This window comes from Oncorhynchus kisutch, unplaced genomic scaffold (genome assembly GCF_002021735.2).
Source record: "Oncorhynchus kisutch isolate 150728-3 unplaced genomic scaffold, Okis_V2 scaffold1384, whole genome shotgun sequence".
Taxonomy (NCBI): Eukaryota; Metazoa; Chordata; class Actinopteri; order Salmoniformes; family Salmonidae; genus Oncorhynchus; species Oncorhynchus kisutch.
This window is the reverse complement of record NW_022263329.1, coordinates 33383-54381: the sequence shown is the minus strand read 5'-3', so window position 1 is coordinate 54381 and position 20999 is coordinate 33383. Positions and strand designations below refer to the sequence as shown.

At 41.9% G+C, this 20999-nt stretch overlaps 2 protein-coding genes across 3 annotated transcripts; both read right to left on the bottom strand.

Moving 5' to 3' along the window:
- Nucleotides 1–106: 106 nt before the first annotated feature.
- On the bottom strand, nt 107–7859 carry LOC109876686 (zinc finger protein 420-like). Of its 2 annotated transcripts, none has more exons than XM_031818429.1 (7): nt 7663–7859; nt 7033–7228; nt 6668–6766; nt 6468–6563; nt 6031–6141; nt 5748–5871; nt 107–5125 (listed from the first exon to the last, which is right to left on the bottom strand). In XM_031818429.1, exons 3-7 carry the CDS (start codon nt 6764–6766, stop codon nt 2565–2567), a joined length of 2991 nt encoding a protein of 996 aa, XP_031674289.1. In that variant the 5' UTR covers nt 7033–7228; nt 7663–7859; the 3' UTR covers nt 107–2564. The 2 variants fall into 2 exon arrangements, with proteins under 2 accessions (XP_031674289.1, XP_031674288.1); XM_031818428.1 differs by having other exon boundaries at nt 107–5203; nt 7663–7858.
- A 3495-nt stretch (nt 7860–11354) lies between these two features.
- Nucleotides 11355–20714, bottom strand: LOC116366206 (zinc finger protein 420-like). Its single transcript, XM_031818427.1, has 7 exons — nt 20545–20714; nt 16107–16309; nt 15730–15828; nt 15532–15627; nt 15285–15395; nt 15007–15130; nt 11355–14479 (listed from the first exon to the last, which is right to left on the bottom strand). The coding sequence occupies exons 1-7, from the start codon at nt 20567–20569 to the stop codon at nt 11754–11756; spliced, it is 3384 nt and encodes a 1127-aa protein (XP_031674287.1). The 5' UTR covers nt 20570–20714; the 3' UTR covers nt 11355–11753.
- Nucleotides 20715–20999: the final 285 nt, after the last annotated feature.

The window sequence follows — 20999 nt, the reverse complement described above, 5'->3', positions numbered from 1 at the left end:
ACAGGCTGTGGGCTATCTTGATTTAGTTATACAAATCTCTGGCTATATCGTCTCTAGTAATCAGTGAATCATCTCACAGATGCTAATATAATGCAATAAACTCCACTGATGTTGCCAAAAAAGTGAATTTAATTCAAATGACAAAATCATATACAGCACGTTTCATACAATATTAAAATAAAGGTTAATAAAAGAAATGTAACCATAAAAATAAAGAGTGCATTCTTAATGAAAAGTTCAGCTATCACAGAAAAAACAATACTTGAAGTATTGGACTGGATATACCCACTATGGACTGGATATACCCACTATGGACTGGATATACCCACTATGGACTGGATATACCCACTATGGACTGGATATACCCACTATGGACTGGATATACCCACTATGGACTGGATATACCCACTATGGACTGGATATACCCACTATGACAAGTAGCTTAAAGAAAAAGAAAAAAATGTAATTAGTCCAATGATGATGTTTCGCTTGTCAGGAATCAAAATTTTAAGATATGTAACTTTTAAAGTGCATTCGGAAAGTATTCAGAGCCCTTGACTTTTTCCACATTTTATGTTACAACCTACACAATACCGAAGGTTACGTATGTAACCACGGTTATGTGAGCTATTTGGATCACTCCAATATATTGGTATCACTCCACGGCGGAGGGATACATCCGAGGTGAGGATTAACAGATTTACTCCCGTGTACACCTGTGTCACGGCTGGGGTCCGCTCTTATATATATATATATTATATATATATATATATATATATATATTAGAACCCATGGCCGCGACATGCCGTCTCTACATCATTTTTGAGGTGACTCTAGCACCGTAGAGGATTGGAGTGATCCAAATAGCTCACATAACCGTGGTTACATGCATAACTTTCGTTATATTTTACTATATTGGATCACTCCAATATATTGGTATACCTGACCAGCCTGCGGCGAAATCCCAGTGCGGGACCGAGACGCAGGGGCCGTCAATGTGGAAGGGGAGGCCAGGACCGCTGAACCAACCGCAGAGAGAGGTGCCACATTTACCTGATAGTACCTAGCAAAAAGTGCACGAGGACAAAGCAGACAAAGAGCTGGTCTGTTGTTCTAACTGACCGTGTCCGCTCCACATAGGCAGCCAGTGCCCCCTCAGGGCACAACATGCCGGAGGGAGGCCCAGAATCCCCCGCCACTGCCGGGGGGTCGTAAGCAGACAGGATAAAAGTTATGTTCACATGCCTGTCTGACAGAACCTTCGGGAGGAATAAAGGGTTGGGGAGGAGAGATGTACTCCTCCCCCCTGGGTCCATCCGGTAGCACTCAGAACTTACTGAAAAAGCATGGAGCTCACCCACCCTCTTCATGGAAGTAATCGCTACCAAGAAGCCACCTTCATAGAGAGGTGTTTCAGGTAGGCAGACTCCAACGGTTTGAAAGGCAGAATTGGATGCAGAATTGGATGTGTGCCAAGACCACATCCAGATCCCAGCCATCCGCCATTGAGCGGGTCCGTGCTGGACGCAGGCGATCTAAAGGACTCTCAAACCATGAGAAACAAGATTTTCTGGTCTGATGAAACCAAGATTGAACTCTTTGGCCTGAATCCCAAGCGTCACACCTGGAAAAAACCTAGCACCATCCCTACAGTGAAGCATGGTGGCAGCATCATGCTGTTAGGATGTTTTTCAGCAGCAGGGACTGGGAGACTAGTCAGGATCAAGGAAAATATGTTTAGAGCAAAGTACAGAGAGATCCTTGATGAAAACCTGCTCAGAACCTCAGACTGGGAAAAGGTTCACCTTCCAACAGGACAACGACCCTAAGCACACAGCCAAGACAATGCAGGAGTGGCTTCGGGATAAGTTTCTGAAAGTCCTTGAGTGGTCCAGCCAGAACCCAGACTTGAACCATATACATCATTTTTGGAGTGTCCTGAAAATAGCTGTGCAGCGACGCTCCCCATCCAACCTGACAGAGCATGAGAGGATCTGCAGAGAAGAACGGGAGAAACTCCCCAAATACAGGCGTGTCAAGCTTGTAGCATCATACCCAAGAAGACTGGAGGCTGTAATCACCGCTAAAGGTGCTTCAACAAAGTACTGAGTACAGGGTCTGAATAATTATGTAAATATGTTATCATTTTTTTGTTTAAAAAATATATATATTTGCAAACATTTCTAAAATGGGGTATTGTGTTTAGATTGAGGGGGAAAAACAAATGTATACATTTTTTGAATAAAGCTGTAATGTAACAAAATGTCAAGGGGTCTAAATACTTTTCAAATGCACTGTACGTCAACAATGGACTAATGAAACAAATTCCCAAATATATGTTTTTGGGTGGATTTGTCCATCAAGTAAATTCAGTTGCCCATTGGTCATTTAGATTCTCTTTACAAATTACTTACAATCAATACTTGCAGCCGACTCTACACAACATTCTAGATGATCTATTCAAAATATCCACTTAACTATCTGACGGACCTAGTTATTAAATCTATCCAAAAGTAAAATCAAAAAAACATTCAACAACTGATATGCAAATGTACAACAATAACTCAATTTTCATTGAGGGAGTGAGTGAGTTGGTGAGCCTTGAGGCATCGAATTTGGGTGAAAGATTCCCCACATTCCCCACATACATGCTTCTCTGTATGGGTTTTCTGGTGCCTTTTCATATGATGAGAAAATCTGAAACGTTTGTCACAAACGCTGCATGAAAATGGCTTCTCTCCTGTGTGAAGTCGTTGGTGTGATTTCAGGTAACCTGACTGGATGAAGGACTTTCCACAGTCTTGGCATTTGTATGGTCGCTCACCAGTATGGTATCTTTCATGCAACCTCCTTTCATTTGCTGTGATGAAGGTTTTTTCGCAATAGGAGCATGGAAATGGTCTTTCTCCTGTGTGAGTAAGTTCATGTCTTTTCAATGACACTGCTTTGTAAAACTGCTTTCCACAGACTGTACAGGTAAATCTCACCCCCTCATGAACTTGCTCAATATGTGTATTCAGCTGAATCTTTGTCCGATAAGTCATGTCACACTGCGAACAAGAAAAGGGTTTCTCCTCTGAGTGAGTTCCCATATGCACCGACAGTTCAGAAGCGGCCCTGTAGCTCTTTCCACACTGCCAGCACAGGAACGGCTTTTCTCCTGTGTGCTTCCTACTGTGTATTGTTAGAGAATTGGCTGTTCTGAATTTTTCTGGACAAACAGAACACTGGTACAGGTACTCTCCCGAGTGAACCCTCTCATGGATGACAAGGTACGATAACTGAGTGAAGGTTTTCTCACATTGAGAGCAGGGGTATGGTCCTGTGAATTTATGTTGATGCAGATAGTGTTCTCTCAGACGCCCCAACAGGGTAAAGGTCTTCTCACACATGGTACACTGGATTTCCTTGTGCATCAGCTTGTGTCTGTCAAAGGCAATGGAGTTTGGGTATATCCTTCCACAGTCAGAGCAATAGAATGGGTTGTGAATTCGTTTGTGTGTTCTTAGGGAGGATGAGCCTTTGAATTCCTTGTCGCATTCATCACATTTGAATACCACCTTTCTTTCTTCCTCCTTGCATTCTGCCCTTGTGTCATCAGTGGCTAGCAGTTCACCAGCCTCCTCTGGAGTAGCATCCTCTTGTTGCTGGTCCACCAACTTAGATGCTTCTTCTTGGTTCACCTTCAGACAGATATCCCTCTGGTGTTTCTTTAAACCATGCATGTACTTGAAGCGCTGCTCACAATTGACACATTGATAAGGACGCTCCTCTGAATGGGATCTCATATGAATAGCCATTCCTGAAGCACGGTTAAAAATCTTCCCACACACAGTGCATGGTTTGGGTTCTTTGAGAGTCGGCACTGAAGTAGCAGCTGTGATGAGGGTCCCAGTGTCGTTTTCCTTGGAAGTGAGAGGACTGCTGCAACCTTCGGTTTTAACTTCCGCTTGTTGCTGGTCCACACTCTGACCCAAGTCTTCTAGGATGCCCTCGTGGCCAAGGATTTCCTGATGTTTCTTCAAGGTATCTTTGTACTTAAAACTTCTCTCACAAATAGCACAATGAAAGGGACGCTCCTTTGAGTGAGATTTCAAGTGCCTTTCCATGTCTGAGGTACGAGTCAAAATCCTACCACAGACACAACAGGTTTTTGAGTCGGACAGCCCTTTGTGAGATGGTTGTGGGTTTTCATCAGTGCCAAGAGACCCAGTGCTACCCATTGATTGGGATTCATCTTTCTCTGGCTGTGGTTTCCCCTTCTGTTGTGACAAGTTTTGACCAACCTGACCTAAATCTTCCTGGTTCACTTTCTTACACAAATCTCTCTGGTGCCTCTTCAAATCATATGAATACTTGAATCTCTTATCACAATTTACACACCAAAATGGATGCTCTTTTGAGTGGGATCTCATGTGCCTTGCCATGTCTGAAGTACGAGTGAAAAACCTCCTACACAAAGAGCATGTTTTGGTGTCCAGAGGTCTTTTCTGTGTTAGCCCTGATGGAGAGAGCATCTTAAGGGGTGATGTGTTCGGAGATTTGCTAGTTGAGGGTTGTGGGATCTCTTCTTTATTTTCCCAATCAACCGAAGTTGAGAGGTTCTTTTCACAAACTCCTTGCTGGTGTCTCTTCAGATCATAAAGATCCTTGAAGCCTATTGCACATTTGAGGCACTTAAACCTATGATCATGATCTTGAGTGTGGCTTCGCTGGTGCCTTCTAAAGGACGTGGCTCGAGCAAAAGTCCTCCCACAGTCGGGGCATGTCTTCCTGAATGGGCCTCTTTTGCATGACTTCCTCAGGGAGGTGTGCACCTTGGAGGAGGATGGCTGTTGGATTGCACGCTCGGAAGAATCCGCTTTACATGGCTTTTGTACTTTTGACCGTATTTTCTTAATCTGCAGCCTTTTGCTTTGTTTTGAGGTTTGAACATGAATTCCGGTGACAGTTTGATTGTCCGTTTCCACACTTACAGGCTTCCTATTCATAGCATGCTCCTTCTCAGTAAATGAGTCTCTTTGATCTTCATCTGGTGCAAGTAGTCCTCCATTTTTCTCTATTGTACCCTCCACCAACCCTTTTCCTTCCACTCTAGCCAAACATTCTGATTGTGAATCTCCTTCTGTGGCAGTCACCACACGTACATGTGGAGGGAGAGACAGAGAGGAGAGGATGTAGTCACCAAAGGATGATGGAGTTTCTTTTTGTGCAAGGAGGAGACAAAAGACAGGTTAAACTGAATTAATATATTTTCTGCAACAGTGTTTGACCAACGTCATACATGTCAATTACATTTCCACAATCTTATATAATTGTTATTTATTTAATTTCAGTTTCATATTGCATTTGGTGCCCAACCCATGACTTACAAGACACTATTCATCAAGCACTTTGCAAAAAAACACAAAAACAAAATGACATTTTACACTTTAGATGCACAATTCATATTTGCATCATGTACAACTAGCTTATACTTCAAATATGAGCAATTTTGGCACAGCCAATCCAAGCAACAACAAAAAAATGTTACATACACCAGACAGGTGTAGTGAAATGTGTTGTTTTACATGGTCAGCCATAGTAATACAGCACCCCTGGAGAAAATTAGGGTTGAGTGCCTTGCTCAAGTGCAAAGACAGATTTTTACCATAGCGGCTCAGATATTTGAACCAGCAACCTCTTGGTTACTGGCCCAACGCTCTAGGCTACCTGTTATGGATTCTCTGAGTCTGTACGATACTCACCGATGGAGTCCAAATGTCCACGCTTTCTGTGGTACTGGAGCAGGGTCCTCAATTGTATGGGGTCAGGTACAAACTGTACACATTTCTCCAGGGCAGAGGGGACAGCACTTAACAAGGAGGCAGTCTTGAGAGAGAGGAACATGGTTTAAAATCATTAACCCACTACAAACTCATGTCCAACTCACAGTTTATTAAACATGAAAATATTATTGATTATTTCTTGCTATTCCTGACTTCTAATTCCCCAAGCTAATTAGATAAAGGTGTTATTCATTCTTATTACCTGTTCAAGGTCTGGTAGGGGAAGTAACTTCTCAAGTCTGGAAAGGAATTCTAACATCAGCATCTGTATTGCAGTGTCATACTTGGGCCCAAATTCCACAGGGAACACGTCCTAGGAGAGAAGAAATTTATGTAATAATTAATGTCCATAATTAGCCTAGTATTTGCCTTTTGTAACCTAGACCAGCAAACCTTTTGGCTCAAGGGCCACATCGGGGTTTCAAAATTCCGAGGGCCGCACAGCTTTTGTTAGTCAAGATAAGGGCAGTTATCTGAAATTATATAGGGCCATTATTATTTCTAAATGATTTCTATTTGGTTTTGTGTGTTAAAATGTAGCCTGGAGTTCTTTTTTTATCCAAAATAATCATGGGACTGGATAGGGAAGTCAAGCAGAAAGGGGTGGTCACTTCCCTACCATATAAGAGCAACACAAACCTGGTAGAAGTTCTCCCTTTCACTGGGGTCTTTCAGCAGAGATTCAACCAGCTCTACAAAGTTTGATTCAGATAATTCCACCTCTGCATCACTTGACTGCAACAAAACACATACAACAATTAAATAATCACATTTAACAACTCAATGACACAACATTTAGAGTGACATAGGCCTCTGCTCCCTCCCAGAAAGATACTCACCTCTGCTTCCCCAGTGGATATGAGGCTTCGGATCCTGGCCAGGTGTTGCTGAATGTCTTGGTCTGCTGTCTGCTCAGTGCGACACAACTCCAGAACCATCTAAAATTACAGATGACCAGTAGAGTAGAGCAAAGGTCAACCACACACTTTGAAGGCATTGCTCTGTTCTCATTTGAAGATAATGATAGATAGCCTAGCTAAAGGCCAATGGCAGTATTTGAGAAACCAGTGTCAGGGTCTTCATCTCAGCCAATGTTTAACAGCTGGGTGGTTTATGCTAGAGTCAACAATATTGTTGTCAGAGAGTAACCTCACATGATCTTGTTGCATGTTTATTTTCCCCATTCTGCACCCCAATCTCTTACCCTTGCTCGAAGCCCCAGAATGAGTTGGGCCCTCTGACTGCAACTCAAAAGCTCTGGCACAATCTCTGTCACCGTGGTGACAAACTCCCCCCATAATCTTGAACGTCTCCTCGCTGAACCACTTGCCACATGGCTGCAGAGACAAGCCGCAGTGGTGGAATGAAGAGACGCAGAGAGGGAAGAAGAAGAGGGGGACCTAAAAATAAGGAAATGAGCCGCAATAATGATTGAAATAATACTGAACTGATATTGAGATGGTTCAAAAACCTTTCAAATATTTCCTCAAGGTTCATTATTTAACTTGTAAGACAAAATGAAACCAATGGAATTGCCCCAAACGTGGAAACTGCATTCATACGAACTAATCAAGCGCACCAGATTAGTTCCAAATATTGAGGTCCCTATCTAGCAACTCATTTGGTTAAAGGGAAAAAAAGCATAACATTCTTGCCAAGGTAATTGTACATCTAAATAGGCTATCCCTTAAAAAACATAACAGTGGATGATTCAGAAGTACTAGTCCTCCCGCTTCTAGCGTACTTAAAAGATCGAGACAGACGGAAATTTAGCGAGGATACGCCATGTTGAACATCAAGCACACCAAGTCTAGAGAAAAAAAATCCGCAATACCATTTTCGCTAGGATTTTGACATTGCATCTCGTCCTCATACAAAAGTAGTCACGCAGGAAGCTTCAAAATTGCTAAGTGTTTGTTATAAAGATGGTTTCCAAAGTTAAAAGGCTTACAACAGTTTTAAAGCCTAACCGTCGGAAGCACTGAGTGTGACACTGAACGTAGTCCGTTCAATTTCCGGTTGCGTTTACACCCCCCCAGAATAAAAGTCCTCGTGAATTGAGTTAAAATTCGGAATAGATTTTTTTAAGAAAGTCATCTTTGTCAGCAAGTTCGGTTATTGACTTGGTGTGCCAACTAAAAATAATTCTTACAATAGTTAGCAATCCCCTTGTATAATAATAAAACGTATTTAAAAACTCACCTGCAAGTGTGTAAATCCCAGAGTCTGGCATGGCTCAATAATATGTCCTTAAATGTGAGGGTCAACAATGTGCAACAATAAAACACAGCCTAAAAAGATGACTTTGAAACAATGTACAGTACACCATAAACTATGTGGATCACATTATGTGCATTGAAATCAAGATTGCCCTCTTTCTCCATCTCCTCATGTGTAACCTACTAGATGGATTTACCCCTGTCATGCTCCTTCCACAAACAGCAAACTGGAAAAAAGCCCACACCATAATCAATTACCATTCCCATATTCTCTACACTTCATTGGAACTGATGCCCCCTGGGATGTGCTTGCTGCCCTTAAAAGCAGTGTTATGTGGGCTTGTATGAGTGGTAAGGCTGAAGCAACCATCTGCAGACGAAAATTCGAGGAGTGAAGTCAGGGGAGGTGAATCTGCTACAGTTTAAAGTCTGACATTGATGTGGTTTTCTAACAGCAAGGCTCAATGCAACATGGCAGTGTTGTCATTGTTAATAAAAATAATTATTTGTGATGTCGAAATAAACATGTCTCCAACCCCCATATCACAAACTGAAAATATGTGTGTACATTGTGCTATCATGTTGTAGGCCCTCATTGTAAATACACATTTTTCTTAACTGACTTGCCTAGTTAAATAAAGGATTATTTTTTATTTTTATTTTTTAAATACATATAATACATTAATTTGTACATATCCACTGTATATGTTTGCCTTTGATGATGTTAAATGGCATTATGCTTATCTTTGTAATTCCGATAACTACTTTATTAACATTATTATTCTCTTGGCCAAATATCCCTCAAACCTGTTAAACTTAAAAAGTTGGAAAATATATTAGAACTCATTAACATGTCGGTTAATGTCTCATAGCCTTGTCACATCTAAAGATGTCTTGGTGTTGTATTTTTTAAAAACATTTTATTGTATACACAGGAATGTCCCTGTATTGATGTGTAATATTGCTATTATTGTTGCAATAAAAAATGTAAAATAATTATAATTATATCCACGAGGCTAAAATGCTACCTGTTGGTCTTTGGTTCCGTTGGCATTCGTCAAACAAAAACACTCTAATGATCAGTTGACAATTCCCTTACAATAATGTACCATGCTAGTACTATGGTACTTTCATTCATATCATGGTACTACTATGGTACTTTCACTTACACCATGATATTGTCTGAATTATGGAAATGTACCATGGTTTTAGCCTTGAAGTATGATGTTACTACCATGGTACTGCCATTGTACCTAAATACTACCATGGTGTTAAACCGCATTATACATTCTACCATGGTAATGCACAATTATGATGAATGGTACCAAAAATGATATATGGTACTCTTTATTAAGTGTGCGTTACCATGGTATAATGGCTATATAATGCATTAAATAAATAAACCCCCCAATGTGAAAAGAGGTTGGTTGGCCTTTAAATTTATGAATTGATATACCAGTATGGGCACGTTTCTTATAAAGTCAGAGGCAGGCTACTTGTTGGTCCTAGTTTTCTGAAACATCAAAGAAAAAGGAAAATAGTTGCTGTGGAAAAAGGGGTAATACTTTATGTATTAATAGTACCGTTTTTTGCTCGTGTTTGGGTTCCCTGTGTTGCCAACCTGAAATGTGGGAGAAAGTGAGATATATGGTAGCCTGATCTTTGGCATTTTGTAATAATTTAGTATTTATAGTCAAGGGGCGTTGTGCTTGTTTCAGCCCGCAGAGGGAGCCGCTCGCTCTACTGGTTGCTCCACGCGCTCTCTCACAGATGCTCTCGCGCTAGCCTGACTAGTTAAAACTGAAGAGGCACCAGATAAACTAAATATTTTTAACGTTATCATCACGGTGAGCAAGTTGTAAACCATAGGATAGGAAACCACAAGTAAAACGGAGTGTAGTGATATAACTGTTGTTATTTTATGTTTTGATAGTTTAATACATTTATAAAAGCCCGTTAACAGAGAATTCTGCTAAAGTTCGCTCCAGTCCAGCTAGCCTGTCGTAGTCATGGCGACAGGATCAACGAACGTTCTTGCAGAGTAACAAAATGAAACATTGTAAATGGCTGTTTTAGGGATATGGTGAGAATCTATTAAATAATATGATAATTAATAACTTTTAAAAACATGTTTTTTTTAGTATGTTGGCTATTTAGAATAGTATAAGAGTAGCCAATTCAGTTGAATGAGAGCAAACTGAAAATGTATTGAAGAGACAAGTTAGTTTACGGTTTCCGACTCCTGTCATTCTTCTCACCATACTATCCAGCTCCCAAGGTTTTAGAGATGGTGCACTACTAGACCATGTGTTGTGGTTTTTCACTATGAGCTAAAGGGGTTTAAGAGGGTACTAGGTTTACGCTTAGCCATTTCAGAGCTACTATAGTAGTAAATGTTGCATTTTGCGAGTATCATAAATTACTTCGATTTTGGTCATATTACCCGAAAAACGGTGGGGCACAGACCATCATAATTCACTGTAAACAACTACCATGCTTTTGTTTTACAACATGCTACTAGTACAAAACCATGGTATTTTTAAAATTGTATTACCATTGTTCATTTTTTATCACGTTTTTTTGCCAGGAAAATACCATGGTACGTACTGGTTGGAAAAAAACTGATAGTACATTTTTTAAGGAAATTAGTGCCTCCCACAACGCAGGCGATGAGGAGCTGGTGAGGAGCAACTGCAGAAAATTGGAAGTCGACTGCAGTCAAAACTTAGTGACTTTTGATCACATGGTTGTTGTAAAATTCATGCAGTCCACACGTAGACGCATGTCGGAACAAGTTTATCCCCACAATGCAAGTTTGAAAGGTTGGTCACTGATTTAACAAACGTGATCCACTCGAGCATCCATGGTGTTGCATTTGGTTATGAGTATGTCATTTGTGCTGTTCGTGTATGCTGTCATGTTGCTGACTCACGTGCCCAAAATAATTGCCATGCGGAGACAGTTTTAGTGGTTTAAAGAAGGCCTGAGTAAGGCCAACAAGTCACAAATATTCCAAACTTGGATGAATTATTTCTCCATTAACCTTTTGGATAAAAATGTAAAATAGCCAATATGCCCGAAAAAAATACCCTTCTTCCAAAAGGACCTTTCTATGGACTAGCCTTCCTTCCAGTTAAATCAAAAGTCATTAATACGTTTGTTCCAGTGTCACTGGGACATTTGTGGACCAGTGATGCTGACCTGAATGATACAAATATGACTGATACAAAATTCAACCAACGCTTGCAGAAATGTATGAAGTGAATCTGTGCAAGATATGACTGAATACACACGTTTTTAAATCAGATATTTTCATGTCCTCCTTTATTATTGCTATTGTCAGAAAATGCAATGTAGTTATTTGAGAATAACAGTTTACATTACAATTTAGCTATTAAAATTATATAGGGAATTATGAAAAAAAAATATTAAATGAACAAACAACAAAAAATATTAAAAGCAAAAGGTGTTAAACCAGTGTTTTTATATATATATATAACAGTACACAACAAGAACTCAAATGCCAGAGTGGTAATGCTTTTGACTCCGGTCCACATATACCTGGTGACGAGGGTTCAAACTCCTTCTCTGCCCTTCTGTCTGTGCCCCTACTTTCCTTCTACCTCACTACTTTCCCTGCTGTTCCGTCTTAAAATTAATAACAATAAAAAGGAACATCAGAGTTCCCCCCCAAAAAACTTCCATTTTAATTCCCAGGGTGAGTGCATAGGTGTTCAGTCAGGCGTTTTTTTTGAGCGAAAGCTAACCCACATTCTCCACACACATGTGGCTTATTTTTTCTTGTATGGGTTCGCTCGTGTTTTAACCTATGATAAGACAATCTGAAACTTTTATCACAAAAGCTACATGCAAATGGCTTCTCTCCTGTGTGAAGACGTCGGTGAGATTTCAAGTAACCTGACTGAATGAAAGACTTTCCACAGTCTTGACATTTGTATGGTCTCTCACCAGTATGGTATCTTTCATGCAGCCTTTTTTCATTGGCAGTGATGAAGGTTTTTGTGCAATAGGAGCATGGAAATGGTCTTTCTCCTGTGTGAGTGAGTTCGTGTCTTTTTAATGACACTGCTTTGTAAAACTGCTTTCCACAGATTGTACAAGGGTATCTCACCCCCTCATGAACTTGTTCAATGTGTGAATTCATCTGAAGTTTTGTTCTGTAGGACATGTCACACTGCGAACAGGAAAATGGTCTCTCCTCTGAGTGGGTCCCCATATGAACCGACAGTTCTCCAGCAGCCTTGAAGCTCTTTCCACACTGCCAGCACAGGAACGGCTTTTCTCCTGTGTGCTTCCTACTGTGTATCGTTAGAGAATTTGCTGAATTAAACTTTGCTTGACAAACAGGGCACTGGTACAGGTACTCTCCTGAATGAACCCTCTCGTGGATGACAAGGTATGATAACTGAGTGAAGGTTTTCTCACATTGAGAGCAGGGGTATGGGCCTGTGAATTTATGTTGATGCAGATAGTGTTCTCTCAGACGCCCCAACAGGGTAAAGGTCTTCTCACACATAGTACACTGGAATTCCTTGTGCTGCATCAGCTTGTGTCTGTCAAGGGCAATGGAGTTTGGGAGGACCCTTCCACAATCAGAGCAATAGAATGGGTTGTGAATTCGCTTGTGTGTCCTTAGGGATGATGAACCTTTGAAGTCCTTCCCACAATCATCACATTTGAAGACCACCTTTATTTTTTCACATTGGAAGACCACCTTTATTTTTCCCTCTTTGCATGAACTTTCCTGGTGTTGCTTCAAATTACAGATGTCATCGAAACACTTTCCACATTTTTTACACCAGTGAACCAGTTGTAGTCGACTGGTAGATGTCTCTGGGGTATCAGCCTTAACAGCCACCAGTTCACTAGACTCCTCCTCTTGGTGCTGGTCTACCATCTGAGAGGACTCTTCTCGGTTCACCTTACAGATATATCTCTGGTGTTGATTCAAACTTTGCTTGTACTTAAAACGCTGCTCACAGTTGACACATTGGTAAGGACGCTCTTCTGAATGGGATCTCATATGAGTAGCTAAATGAGAAGCACAGTCCAAAATCTTCCCACACACAGTGCATGCGTGTTCTTTGGCAGTTGGCGCTGGAGTAAAAGCCTTGATAAGGAGCTCAGTGTCGTTTTCCTTGGTAGTGAGAGGGCTGCTGCAACTCTCTGTGTTAACTTCCACTTGTTGATGGTCCACACTCAGATCAAAGTCTTCTAGGATGCCCTCGTGGCCAAGGATTTCCTGATGTTTCTTCAAAGAGTCTTTGTACTTAAAGCTTCTCTCACAAATAGCACAATGAAAGGGACGTGCCTTTGAGTGAGATTTCAAGTGCCTTTCCATCTGTGAGGTACAAGTCAAAATCTTACCACAGACACAACAGGTTTTGGAATCTACCTGGGTGCGATTCTCTGCAGTGGCAAGAAAAACCTTCTCTGGTTGCAGGCCACTCTTTTGTTGTGCCATGTTCTGATCAACATCCTGACACAAATCTCCCTGGGTCACTTTCTGACACAATTCTCCCTGATGTTTTCTAAAATCGTATGAATACTTGAATCTCTTACCACAATTGACACACCTAAATGGACGCTCTTTTGAGTGGGAGCTCATGTGCCTCACCAAGCTTGATGTACGAGTAAAAAACCTCCCACACACAGAGCATGTGTTCGTGGCTGTGATAGTGTCCAGAGTTCCTTGATGAGATGGCCCTGGTGGACAGGGAGTCTTGAGGAGTGATGGGATCTGAGGTTTGCTAGTTGAGGGTTGTGGGATCTGTTCCTCATTTTTATCTTCATGCAACATGTTTAGCTCCTTTTCACAAACTCGCCTCTGGTGTCTCTTCAGACTTTGACCATCCGAGAATAATTTTTCACATTTGTGGCACTTAAACTTGAGATTTTCAGTGTGGGTTAGCTGATGCCTTTTCATGTCTGCAACCCGAGTGAATGTCTTTCCACACAGTTCACATGCCTTATTGAATGGGCCTCTTCTGCATGAATTCTTTGGGGAAGGACACACCTTGGAGGATGATGGCTGTCTGTTTGCAAGCCCAGTTTGAGGTTTTCTACCTTTTGAAAACATTTCCTTAATCTGCAGCCTTTTGCTTCGTTTTAATTGTGATGGTCTGAGTAAATTCAAGCCAGTGACCGCTTGATTGTCATTTTCCCCAACGGCAGACTCCATGTCCATACCGTAATCTGGCTCAGTAATTATGTATCTTCTAACTTCATCTGCTGGGACTAGTACATCGATTTCCTTTGTCCGATTCTCCAACAACTCTCTTGCTTCCATTCCCTCCAAATTCATGCCTTCTGATTGTGTATCTGAGTCTACATCTGGGGCAGTCACCACTCGCACGTATGGAGGAAGAGACAGAGAGGAGAGGATGAAGTCACCAAAGGACGATGGAGTTCCTTTTTATGCAAAAGTGGGAGACAATGCCAAAAAAGTTCCACTGTGAATTCACTTTTTTTGCAACAGTAGTTGACTAACATCATACATGCAAATTATGTAAATGCCTCAAATATAAACTTTTACCGATAAAAGTCACATTTGTTCTACTTGACACATCATTCAAGTAATAAGGCCGAGGGCGTGTGGTACATTTAAGCATAAGGCCGAGGGGGTGTGGTATATGGCCAATATACCACGGCTAAGGGCTGTCCCTAAGCACGACGCAATGTGGATTGCCTGTATATACAGCCCTTAGCAGTAGTATATTGGCCATACACCCCAAAAAAGGTGCCTTATTGCTAATATAAAATGGTTACCAACGTAATTAGAGCAGTAAACAAGTATTTATACATCATACCGGTGGCAAATTGTTTGATATACACATGGCTGAAATTCGGTATCAACCAATCAGCATCCAAGACCCAAACTACCCCATTTATAATTGCAATTTTGGCACAACCAATCTAGAACACTGTATGATACTTACGGATGGAGTCCAAATGTCCAAGTTTTCTGTGGTACTGGAGCAGGGTCCTCAATTGTATGGGGTCAGGTACAAACTGTACACATTTCTCCAGGGCAGAGGGGACGGCACTTAACAAGGAGGCAGTCTTGAGAGAGGAGCATGGTTTAAAATCATTAACCCACGACAAACTCATGTCACACCGAGTTTCTTTGTTTAAAAGTGAAAAATATTACTGATTGGTATTCTTGACTTCTAATTCCCCAACCTAATTAGATAAAGGTGTTATTCATTCTTATTACCTGTTCAAGGTCTGGTATGGGAAGTAACTTCTCCAGTCTGGAAAGGAATTCTAACATCAGCATCTGTATTGCAGTGTCATACTTGGGCCCAAATTCCACAGGGAACACGTCCTAGGAGAGAATAAATGAACCTAAAATGCCAATAATACCTATATTTATATTGGTTTGAAACAATATAAAACTAGGCCACTAAAACCTAGACCAGCAAAGCTTTTATACTTTCCCACCGTATAAGAGCAAAACAAACCTGGTAAAAGTTCTCCCTTTCACTGGGGTCTTTCAGCAGAGATTCAACCAGCTCTACAAAGTTTGATTCAGATAATTCCACCTCTGCATCACTTGACTGCAACAAAACACACACAACAATTAAATAATCACATTTAACAACTCAATGACAACATTTAGAGTGACATAGGCCTCTGCTCCCTCCCAGAAAGATACTCACCTCTGCTTCCCCAGTGGATATGAGGCTTCGGATCCTGGCCAGGTGTTGCTGAATGTCTTGGTCTGCTGTCTGCTCAGTGCGACACAACTCCAGAACCATCTAAAATTACAGATGACCAGTCAGGAGTAGAGCAAAGGTCAACCACACGCTTCGTAGGCATTGCTCTGCTCTCATTGGGACACATTTGGAGAAAATGATAGCTAGCCTAGCTAAGGGCCAACGGCAGTATTTGAGAAACCAGTGTCAGGGTCTTCATCTCAGCCAATGTTTAACAGCTGGGTGGTTTATGCTAGAGTCAACAATATTGTTGTCAGAGACTAACCTCACATGATCTTGTTGCATGTTTATTTTTCCCCATTCTGAACCCAATCTCTTACCCTTGCTCGAAGCCCCAGAATGAGTTGGGCCCTCTGACTGCAACTCAAAAGCTCTGGCACAATGTCGGTCAACGTGGTGACAAACTCCTCCAGCATCCCATAATCTTGAACATCTCCTCGCTGAACCACTTGCCACATGGCTGCAGAGACAAGCCGCAGTGGTGGAATGAAGAGACGCAGAGAGGGAAGAAGAAGAGGGGGACCTAAAAAAAAAAAGGAAAATAATTAGTAAATAAAGCCACCCAGATGTCTTGCTAGCTAAGAGGTTATCACACTGCACTGTCACCTTGACCAGATGTATACATTCATAGATCCTAGGTATAGTTAGAAGGGGAGGTCTAAATGCTATACTGAACAAAAATATAAAAACATACAATTTCAACGATTTCACTGAGTTACAATTGATTTAAGAAAATTTGTTGATTTAAATAAATTCATTAGGTTCTAATTTATGGATTTCACATGACTGGGCAGGGTCGCAGCCATGGGTGGGCATAGGCCCACCCAATTGGAAGCCATTTCCAGCCTATCAGAATTATTTTCTCTCCACAAAAGGGCTTTATTACAGACATAAAAACTTCTGTTTCATCAGCTGTCTGGGTGGCTGGTCTCAGACGATCCCGCAGATGAAGAAGCCGTGCAGTAGCAAAGATGACTAGGGTGGCTGGAGTCTGACAATTTTTAGGGCCTTCTTCTGACAACACCTCGTATAGAGGACCTGGATGGCAGGAAGCTTTGCCCACGGTGATGTACTGGGCCGTACGCACAACCCTCTGTAGTGCCTTGCAGTTGGAGGCTGAACAGTTGCCATATCAGGCAGTGATTCAACCCATCAAGATGCTCTCGGTGGTACCGCTGTAAAACATTGAGGATGTGAGGATCCATGCCAAATCTTTTCAGTCTCCTGAGGGGGAATAGGTTTTGTCGTGCCCTCTTCACGACTGTCTTGATGTGCTTGGACCATGTTAGTGTGTTGGTGACGTGGATGCCAAGAAACTTGAAGCGCCTAACCTGCTCCACTACAACCCTGTCGCTGAGAATGGAGGCGTGCTTGGTGCTCCTTTTCCTGTAGTCCACAATCATCTCTTTTGTCTTGATCATGTTGAGGGAGAGGTTGTTGTCCTTGCGCCACACGGTCAGGTCTCTGACCTCCTCTCCATAGGCTGTCTGATCTTTGTCGGTAATCAGGCCTACCACTGTTGTGTCATCAGCAATCTTAATGACGGCGTTGGAGTCGTGCCTGGCCGTGCAGTCATGAGTGAACAGGGAGTACAGGAGGGGACTGAGCACGCACCCCTGAGGGGCCCCCGTGTTGAGGATCAGCGTGGCGGATGTGTTGTTACCTACCCATACCACCTGGGGGCGGCCCGTAAGGAAGTCCAGGATCCAGTTGCAGAGGGAGGTGTTTAGTCCCAGGGGCCTTAGTTTAGTGTTGACCTTGGAAGGCACTATGGTGTTGAACGCTGAGCTGTAGTCAATGAATAGCACTCTCACATAGGTGTTCCTTTTGTCTAGGTGTGAACGGGCAGCATGGAGTGCAATAGAGATTGCATCATCTGTGGATCTATTGGTGCGGTATGCAAATTGGAGTGGGTCTAGGATTTCTTGGATTATGGTTTTGAATTGAGCCATGACCAGCCTTTCAAAGCATTTCATGGCTACAGACATGAGTGCTACGGGTCGGTAGTCATTTAGGCAGTTTACCTTAGTGATCTTGGGCACAGGGACTATGGTGGTCTGCTTGAAACATGTTGGTATTACAGACTCAGTCAGGGAGAGGTTGAAAAATGTCAGTGAAGACACTTGCCAGTTGGTCAGAGCATGCTCGGAGTACACGTCCTGATAATCCGTCTGGCCCTGCGGCCTTGTGAATGTTGACCTGTTTTAAGGTACTACATCGGCTGCGGAGAGCGTGATCACACAGTCATCCAGAACAGCTGATGCGCTCATGCATGTTTCAGTGTTACTTGCCTCGAAGCGAGCATAGAAGTTATTTAGCTCATCTGGCTGCTCTTGGCTGTACCTTCCTTTGTAGTCTGTAATAGTTGGCAAGCCCTGACACATCCGACGAGCGTCGGAGCTGGTGTAGTATGATTTGATCTTAGTCCTGTATTGAAGCTTTGCCTGTTTGATGGTTCGGAGGGCATAGCGGGATTTCTCATAAGCTTCCGGGTTAGAGTCTCGCTCCTTGAAAGAGGCAGCTCTACCCTTTAGCTCAGTGCCGTATGTTGCCTGTAATCCATGGCTTCTGGTTGGGGTATGTACGTGCAATCACTGTGGGTACGACGTCCTCGATTCACTTATTGATAAAGCCAGTGCTGGATGTGGTGTACTCCTCAATGCCATCGGAAGAATACCAGAACATGTTCCAGTCTGTGTTAGCAAAACTGTCCTGTAGCTTAGCATCTGCTTCACCTGACCACCGTTTTACAGACCGAGTCACTGGTGCTTCCTGCTTTAATTTTTGCTTGTAATCAGGAATCAGGAGGATAGAATTATGGTCAGATTTGTCAAATGGAGGGCGAGGTTTGTACACATCTCTGTGTGTGGAGTAAAGGTGGTCTAGATTCCCCCCCTGGTTGCACATTTAACATGCTGATGGGAAACAAATCAGTTTTACCTCATTTCTTTCCCTGCATTAAAGCCCCCGGCCAATAGGAGCGCCGCATCTGGATGAGCATTTTCCTGTTTGCTTATGGCGGTATACAGCTCATTGAGTGTGCTGTTATTGCCAGCGTCTGTGGTAGTACGTAGACAGCTACAAAAAAATACAGATGAAAACTCTATAGGTAGATAGTGTGGTCTACAGCTTATCATGAGATACTCTACCTCAGGTGAGCAGGTCAGATATCATGCATCAGCTGTTGACATATATGTATTGGCCCCCGCCCCGTGTCTTACCAGAGGCTGCTGTTCTAACCTGCCGATAGAGTGCATAACCCGTCAGCTGTATGTTCTTAATGTCGTCATTCAGCCACGACTCAGTGAAACAAGATATTACAGTTTTTAATGTCCCGTTGGTAGGATATACGCGCTTTCAGTTCTTCCCATTTATTTTCCAGCAATTGAACGTTAGCTAGCAGGACGGAAGGCAAAGGCAAATTAGCCACTTGTCACCTGATCCTCACAATGCACCCTGATATTTTTCCAGAGAATGGCGGGGATCTGGGTCTGGTGTCTGTAGTATATCCCTCTCATTTGACTCATTTTGGAAAAACTAAAGTCTAATCTGAGGTGAGTAATCGCAGTTCTGATGTTCAGAAGCTCTTTTCGGTCATAAGAGACAGTAGCAGCAATATTATGTACAAAACAAGTTATGAAGAACGCAAAAAAAATGTTTTTGCATGGTTGGTTAAGACCTGATACGACAGCAGCCATCCCCTCCGGCGCCATCATCAGATGTCTTTGGCGGCGGCTTATGGTAGAGATATGAACATTCAATTGTCTGGCAACAGCTCTGGTGAACATTCCTGGAGTCAGCATGTCAATTGCACACTCCCTCTCAACTTGAGACATCTGTGGCATTGTGCTGTGTGACAAAACTGAACATTTTGGAGTGGCCTTTTATTGTCCCCAGCACAAGGTGCACCTGTGTAATGATCATGCTGTTTAATCAGCTTCTTGATATGCCCCACCTGTAATGGGGACAGATTATCTTGGCAAAGAAGAAATGCTCATTAACAGGGATGCAAACAAATATGTGCACAACATTTGAGAGAAGTAAGCTTTTTGTGCATAAGGGACATTTCTGGGATCCTTTATTTCAGCTCATGAAACCAACACTATAACGTTACATGTTGCGTTAAAAGTTTTGTTCAGTATGAAAGGGACCCTTTGGACGTCCAACTCTGACGTCACCCAATTTCAATTTAAATGTAATAAAGTAAGGGTAAGGACGTTCCGAGGAGCCCAGTCTCAGCATCTACATACAGTGCGGGGCTAAAGAAATTGATATGAGCCGCAACCCTGATTGAATACTGAACAGATTCAAAGTTGAATTTAACATAAAACAGTGCTGCTTCAAATACTTATTTAAAATATTTACAAAAAATTTAGCAGATTTCAAATAACACAATGAAACCTATGGTGATGCCCCAAACGTGCGAACTGCATGCACAAACCAACAAAGCGCACCCGATTAGTTTAGAATATGTTTAAAAAGACAGATTATTTATTTGGGGTAAAAACAATGCATTCTTGTCAAGGTAACGTTAGGTCTCTATGTCCTCCTACAATGCAAAGCGTGCTGAATAACTACATATATCCAATAAATTATTTAACAGGCTATCCCTTACAAAACATAACAGTGGATGATTCTGAAATACTAGTCCTCACATTCCTAGCATGCTAAAAGAACAACAAATGCAAATTTAGCAAGGATACGCCATCCATGTTGAACATCAAGCACACCAAGCCTAGTTAACAAAATCCACAATACCATTTTCGTCAGGATTCTCGTCCATCTCGTCCTCATACCATATTCACCCCAAAAAACATGAAATGTTGCTAGGTGTGACAGCTATGATTTATACGTTAAAAGGCTTGCAAGTTTGAAACCTCATCTTCAATAGCAGTGTGACCGTGAATTTAGTCCGTTCAATTTCCGGTTGCGTTTACCGCCCACAAATTTCTGAATAACAAATCCCCGTGAAGTTGTACATTATTAGAAAGACATATTTTCCAGCAAATTCAGTTACTGACTTGGTTTGCCATATTAGAACTCTTACTATTGGTTTGCCATACCCTTTGATAATTATTACAATTAAGATAACCCACCGTGGAGTAAATATAACGAAACTGTAAAATAAAAATGGCAATAGACTTAATGCCGAATACCCTTCCCATCCTTTCCATGGATTCGCCTAATTTGCAGTAAAATCAAACGTCATTAAT